Here is a 7,853-nt window from a genome sequence, read left to right as displayed (position 1 = left end):
GAGACATTCAACAAAAAGCCAATGAAGTAGGGGCGTCGAATCTAGAGTCTCAAATCAAAGATTTAACATCTGTTGTTCAAAAGTTAGCCATGGGACAGACTCCACAAGTGATGGTTTGTGGAATATGCGCAACAATGGGACATCATACGGATATGTGTCCCATTCTCCAAGAAGATGTGGAACACGTGAATGCCACGGGAGAATTCCAAAATTACCACAATAAACCATCCGGTTACCAAAATGCTTACAATTCAAGTTGGAAGCCAAATCCCAATATGAGCTAAAACCCAAGACCATTGCCTCAAAATTCTTTGGTTAGACCCTCCTACCCACCACAACAACCTCACTACCAACATCCACAACCACACTATCAACCCAAACCGTACCCTCCACATCATCACCAACAACCTCCTCAATCCCAACTAAGTAGCTTCGAAATGTCTCTTGAAGACATTGTTAAATCCTTAGCCACTAGTACCCAAAAATTCCAAAAAGAGACAAGGACTAGTATCTCCAACCTTGAAGCACAAATGGGAGATATAGTTACATCCATAAGCAAGTTGGAGTCCCGTGGAAAACTCCTTTCTCAAACCGAAAAGAACCCAAATGTCAATGTGGTGACCTTGAGAAGTGGCAAACAAACCGGAGAAAGTAATTCAAAGAAGAAGTCAAGGGAAGATAAGGAAGAAATAGAGATCATTCCCATTGAAGATCCTATAGTCAAGAATGATGCACAAGCCGGAGTTCCAAAGAAGACTATTTCCCTAGTGACACCAATAGCCACTCAATCGCCATTCCCCTCCCGACTTGCAACTTCAAAGAAGAATATGGAGGAGAAAGAGATTTTGGACACCTTCCGAAAGGTGGAAGTAAACATCCCTTTACTTGATGCAATCAAACAAATTCCTAGATATGCAAAATTCTTGAAGGAACTTTGTACCAACAAGAGGAAATTGAAGGGAAATGAGAAAATCTCAATGAATGAAAACGCATCCGCGGTCTTACAAAGGAAACTTCCACCCAAGTGCAAAGATTCGAGAATGTTTACGGTTCTTTGCAAGATTGGGGATGTCACTTTTAGTAGTGTCATACTTGATCTTGGTGCTTCTATCAATGTCATACCCTATTCGGTGTATGAATCATTGAATGTTGGACCTTTAAGTGAAACCGGTGTCATAATTTCACTTGCGGATAAATCAAGTGTCTTTCCTAGAGGTGTTTTAGAAGATGTTTTGGTGAAAGTGAACCAATTGCTATTCCCGGTGGATTTATATGTGATTGATTTAGAATAACAAGTGTCCTCCAAGTCGGCTCTAATTTTACTTGGGTGACCATTTTTGAAGACGGCTAGAACAAAGATTGATGTGTATGCGGGAAGCTTAACGATGGATTTTGATGGGGAAACCATAAGTTTTAATATCTACGATTCTATGAGATATCCTAGTGATGTTTCATCCTTGTATTTTGTTGATGTTGTTGAACCTTTAACCCAAGAATTGTTTGAGTTGTCTAATGGTGACATGTTGGAGATGGTTTTGAGCAAAGGATTTAATTATGGAAAATTAGCCAAGAAGTTGAAGCTCTACTCATTAAGACCCAGAAGTTGAAAGATTGGTTAACAATTTAGAGATCAAGAAAACTACTCAATTCAGTGTGAAGAAAATTGAATTACCTCAAACTCACACAATATTGCCACCCTCTTTTGTTCAACCACTGGAACTAGAATTGAAAGTCCTACCTCAACACTTTAAGTATGCATATTTGGGAAACAACGAGACTCTTCCGGTTATCATTTCAACTCATTTAACCGAATGTGAAGAAGAGAAACTCCTCAAGGTGTTGAAGGAACATAAAGAAGCAATGGGTTGGACGATTGCGGACATCAAGGGATTGAGCCCCTCCACTTGTATGCACAAGATTTTGATGGAGGATGAATGCAATCCAAGTCGGGATGCACAAAGTAGGTTGAATCCGCCAATGATGGAAGTTGTCAAGAAAGAGATACTAAAGCTCCTTGATGCGGGAATGATCTATCCGATATCGGATAGCAAGTGGGTGAGCCCGGTGCAACTTGTGCCAAAGAAGACAGGAATCACGGTGGTCGAGAACAACAAATGTATGATGGTCCCCACCCATATGCAAAACGGGTGGAGAGTATGTATAGACTACCGCAAACTCAATGCAAGCACAAGAAAATATCATTTTCCATTGCCTTTTATTGACCAAATGCTAGAAAGGTTGGCCGGGAAATCTCACTATTGTTGTCTAGACGGGTATTCCGGTTTTCACCAAATCTCGGTGGCACCGGAAGACCAAGAAAAGACAACCTTCACATGTCTATTTGGCACTTTCGCATACCGGAGAATGCCATTTTGATTGTGTAATGCCCCGACCACTTTCAAACGTTGTATGGTTAGTATCTTTTTGGAATATGTTGAAAACATAATTGAAGTTTTTATGGATGACTTCACGGTATATGGAAACTCATTTCAAGAATGTTTGACCAATCTCACCAAAATTTTGAAAAGATGCATTGAAACGAATTTGGTTCTAAATTTTGAAAAATGTGATTTTATGGTGAGTCAAGGTCTTATTTTGGGTCACATTGTGTCAAAGAAAGGAATCGAGGTTGATAAGGCTAAAATTGATGTTATTCAAAGCTTACCCTACCCGGCTTATGTTCGGGAAGTTCGTTCTTTTTTAGGTCATGCCGGATTCTACCGAAGGTTTATCAAGGACTTTTCAAAGATAACAAGACCAATGTGCCTACTCTTGCAAAAGGATGTCGATTTCGAGTTCAATGAGGCGTGCAAAGAAGCTTTCGACAAACTCAAAGAGTTGCTTACATCCGCTCCTATCATGCAAGCACCAAATTGGGATCTCCGCTTTGAGATCCTGTATGATGCAAGCAACTATGCTATAGGCGCCGTTTTGGGTCAAAAGAATGGAAGATCCTCCCATGTGATCTACTATGCATCGAGGACACTAGACAACGCTCAAAGCAACTACTCTACCACCGAGAATGAGCTATTGGCCATAGTGTTTGCTTTGGAGAAGTTTAGGCAATACCAAATTGGTACCAAAGTTATTGTGTATTCGGATCATGTGGCCCTCAAATACTTGATGACGAAGAAAGATGCAAAGCCAAGACTCATCCGGTGGATCCTACTATTGCAAGAATTTGATTTGGAAATGCGGGACAAGAGTGGATGCGAAAACCTTGTTTTCGATCATCTAAGTCGGATCACTTCAAATGAGACTCCTTTCCTTTTGCGGGATGAGTTTCCGAATGAGCATCTCTTTTCCCTTACTCAATCTATTCCTTGGTATGCCTATATCGTTAACGTTTTGGTCATGAAAAGGTATCCCGACACATTCACACGTGCTCAAAAAGATACATTGAAAAGTGATGCAAAATACTATGTGTGAGATGAGCCTTATTTGTGGAAACATTGTCTCGATCAAATTATTAGACGATGTGTGCCCCCAATAAGAGCATCAATCGATTTTGCAATTTTGTCATGAATTTGCTTGTGGGGGACATTTCGGACCTAACCGAACTTTGAGAAAGGTTCTTGAGTGTGGATTATTTTGGCCAACCATGTCACACGATTGTTATTTGTTTTGTAAAGGTTGTGAACGATGCCAAAGGATGGGGAACATTTCACATACGAACCAAATGCCACAAAATCCAATCCTTGCATGTAAATTTTTGACGTATGGGGGATTGATTTTATGGGTCCATTCCCTGTCTCATTTGGCAACGTTTACATTTTGCTCGCGGTTGACTATGTCTCCAAATGGGTTGAAGCCAAAGCCACAAGATCGGATGATGCCAAAACGGTTATCGTGTTTTTAAAATCTAATATCTTTGTGAGATTTCGTGTGCCTAGGGCTTTGATTAGTGATAGAGAGACGCATTTTTGGAACAAGATGATGGAGGTTTTATTAAGGAAGTATAACGTGACCCACCACGTCTCTACCGCTTACCACCCTCAAACGAATGATCAAGCGGAGGTTTCGAATAGAGAAGTGAAGTCTATCCTTGAAAAGACGGTCAACCCAACAAGAAAGGATTGGAGTTTAAGGCTTGATGATGCCATGTGGGCCTACCGGACCTCTTACAAAACCACGATACGCATGTCTCCATTTAGGTTGGTCTTTGTAACACCATGTCATCTTCCCGTAGAATTGGAGCACCGCGCATTTTGGGCGTTTAAGCAATGCAACTTCAACATTGATGAAGCGGGAAGACATAGGAAGCTTCAACTTCAAGAGTTAGAAGAATTGAGGAATGACTCTTATGAGAATACAAGAATATACAAGGAGAAAACCAAGGCGTTCCATGACAAGTCCATCACCCGAAAATATTTTAAGCCAGGACACAGAGTCTTACTTTACCATTCCTGTTTGAAGTTATTTCCCAGAAAATTAAGGTCAAGATGGATAGATCCATTCGTTGTGCTAAATGTCTTTGAGCACGGAGCGGTTGAGATCCAAAGTAAAGAAACGAGGCAAATCTTTAAAGTCAATGGGAATCGTTTGAAGCCTTTCTATGAAGGTTTTAATGCAAATTTCCTAGATGTCATCCAATTAGATGCCCCAGTATACTGAAATCGAGAGGGAAGGACGTCTCGCCAAAGACGTTAAAGAAGGGCATTTTTGGAAAACATTGTGTTTTCATCTTTTCTAATTCCGAATAAATGTTTTAGATAAATCCTTTTTGCATTTCACATTTCTTCTTCCTTTTTGCAGTGAAAGAGTGTTGAATTTTGAGCCCCCGATGTTCGTTTTAGTCAAGCACAAAGATTTGAGATTTTTCACGGGTTCACAAATGGTCCGCGTATACTCTCAGTTTCATCCGCGTGAGCCACAAATGGTCCGAGTGTACCCGTCCAGGAGGCCCGCGTCATCTTTGCAATTAAGAACCATCACAAAACTACTCACGCGGACCGCGTGTACCCGAAGCCTCGCCCGCGTGGGTCAAAAGCGGAACGCGTGGCCCATACATGGATCGTGTATGCTCGACGTAATTGACCGCGTGAAGTTTCGAATTAGGGACGATTTCAGTGCACCTCACGCGGACCGCGTATACTCTCAGTTTCGTCCGCGTGAGGTGTTGACTTCTGTTGAACTGGGTGTTGACGATGTTTTACCACAAGTTTAACCCAAAGAAAACCACCAGTCGACCCTTTCTTCCCCATTCTTCTTCTTCTTTTCTCTCTATCCTCCATTGAAACACCTCCCACCTACAACACAAAAACTCGATTTCCCGTCAAACCGCCGATCGGAATCACGTGAAATTAGCGGCATTCTCTCCCATTTTTCAAGCTCTACATTTCCCACCCAAAATTTCCTCCAATCCGCCGCCGGAATTAGGGGCGCCACCACCACCATCTCGCCACTTTCCGGCCATTTTCCGGCCAACTCCGACCACCTCTCGCAATTCCAACACCGCCATTGTGTTCCTTTTGGTCAAGGCTACAAACCCCACTAAAAATATTCCTCAAAGCTCGCTGGAATCTCAAGCCGTCGCCAGATTTCTCGTGTTTTTACGGTAAATTACTTCTCATGGGGTATTGAGCAAAGCTTCAAGTTTGGGGTGGAGTATTGCAAGATTTTCAAATCCTAAATTTTCGTGCGTAATTTTCGACTTTCAAAAGTCATGGTCACCAATGGGTACATTTTTTCCTTGACTATAATTAACCAATATTCGTGTTTTAGAACAATGATTTAGATGGTTTTAGATGAAATGAGTCCAGAAAATATTTCTTGTATTGATTGTTGACCCTTTTTAGAAGTCCATAGGGAGTCAATTGGTGATTTGAATTGAAATATTATTTGTTGGGATTGTTGGTCCGCGTGGTTGTTAATTTCTTTACAGGTTGGTCATGTCAACGTCAATAAAGCGCTCGACTGCCGCCCGAGGCAAAGCCTTCGCTAGAGCTCAAAATGAGGAACCAAACATTCCAAGGTTCCGGGACTCAAAGGCGACTGAAAACTATAGAAAAAGTTTTCCTAGGAAAGTTGCCTCAACCAAATTTGTGTGCAGGCCCATACTCATTTCATTAGAAGTTCTTGATGGGGTCACTCAATTGTTTTGTAACATCGGGTGGGAAAACCTTCTCAATCTCATGGCACATACTTACCAGCTCCTTACTATAGAGTTCCTTGCCGACTGCGGGTTAGACAACGAGAGGAAAAAAAGTTGCATTCCAACTTATGGGGGAGCCGATGCACTTCGATTTGGCAAGGGTAAATGACATATTGGGCTTACCTTCCTCGAACACCTTCGCACCTTTCGACTCACTACCTCCCGAGTTCAACCACAAGACTTTTTGGACGAAAATTATCGGTGGAATCTTTTCTTGTGCCAGCCGCGATAAAGCCACTTCCATCATTCACCCGTCCCTCCGCATAGCCCATCGTATCTTAGTGTGCACTGTTTTTGCCCGCAACGAAACCGGTCAAGTCATGAAGATTGAGCTATTCTTCCTTTGGTGCATGACACGACGTGAAAACCCACTGATCCTAGATTTTGCCTCATTCTTTTTCTACAAATGTGCACTCATGAAAACCAAAACAACCGGTGATATTTGCATTGGAGGATTTGTCACCCCTTTAGCATGCAGCCTTGACATCGAACTCCCGGACGACTTCACTCCCGTAGACAACAAAATTCTCTTGGATGAGCGTGTTCTAACAAACATGCATCACATCCGCCGTAGGAGCAGAGGTGGTTTTACATGGTATTGTCCTCAAGGGGTCATATATCTTATTCTTCCCGACCCTCGAGTCTCCAACTTCATTTTCCACGATCGCACTCAGTGGAGACTCGAGAGGACCATCACTCAGATATTCAATGAGGACACACTCCATGCTCAAGATGATAACGAGAGGCATGTGGATCACGAGTTCGGCGATGAGCCCACCCATGGTCCACAACAAACCCAACCACAGGCACTTCCCGGATATTACCCGCTTCCCCCCAATTTTCTGAATGGTTCGAGGCTCTTTGTGTCTCCAACCAAATCATGTCACAGCAGATGCACCATATGTAGGGGTGGCACCAATCACAAAACCACTTTGAGAACATACCACTTCCTCCTCCATATCCATACCCTCCAACCACCCACCCTTATCCGCATCCACCTTACCCTTACCCTTACCCTCAATACCCATATCCTCCTCCCGATCCCCCGGTTTAGTTACTTTCGCCTCGCCCCAAGCATTGAGGACAATGCTTGTAACATCCCAAAAATACAACCCAAAAATTTTGTTTGAAAACTTTACTAAACCATAATATCAATTATTAAAAGATAAAATCATGAATCGTGTATTTCAAAATGTCATAATAAATTTATCAAATCGAAACTAGTGTCAAGATTATATCAAAATATCAGAGTCTAACTCCCAGGCTAAAACTGTGGTGTGTGCCATGCCATCATCCCGAGCCCTTCCCTTTGCTAGCTGAAGTACCTGAAACCAAAACTGAAACTGTTAGCATGAAGCTTAGTGAGCTCCCCCAAACTACCACATACCATACAATAACATATAAAGCACATACTGGGCCTCGCTCACTGCATCGGACCGAAGTCCGGAACTGACTAGGGCCTTGCCCACTGCATCAGACCGAAGTCCGGAACTGACTGGGGCCTTGCCCACTGCATCGGACCGAAGTCCGGAACTACTAGGGCCTTGCCCACTGCATCAGACCGAAGTCCGGAACTACTAGGGCCTTGCCCACTGCATCAGACCGAAGTCCGGAACTGCATCGGACCGAAGTACGGAACTGACTGAACATAGCATAACATAATCATATCATATAATATGAACACATATACTGCATACTG

The 7,853-nt window shown here is 42.6% G+C and overlaps 1 protein-coding gene across 1 annotated transcript; it reads left to right on the top strand.

Moving 5' to 3' along the window:
- The first annotated feature begins 437 nt into the window (after positions 1-437).
- Positions 438-1,292, top strand: LOC145131217 (uncharacterized). Its single transcript, XM_079065943.1, has one exon. It carries the CDS (start codon positions 438-440, stop codon positions 1,290-1,292), a length of 855 nt encoding a protein of 284 aa, XP_078922069.1.
- The last annotated feature ends 6,561 nt before the right edge of the window (positions 1,293-7,853 follow it).

Source organism: Lactuca virosa, chromosome 8 (assembly GCF_052849685.1).
Source record: "Lactuca virosa cultivar CGN04683 chromosome 8, Lactuca_virosa_CGN04683_v6, whole genome shotgun sequence".
In the NCBI taxonomy this organism is placed as follows: Eukaryota; Viridiplantae; Streptophyta; class Magnoliopsida; order Asterales; family Asteraceae; genus Lactuca; species Lactuca virosa.
This window is presented reverse-complemented; position numbering and strand designations above follow the sequence as displayed.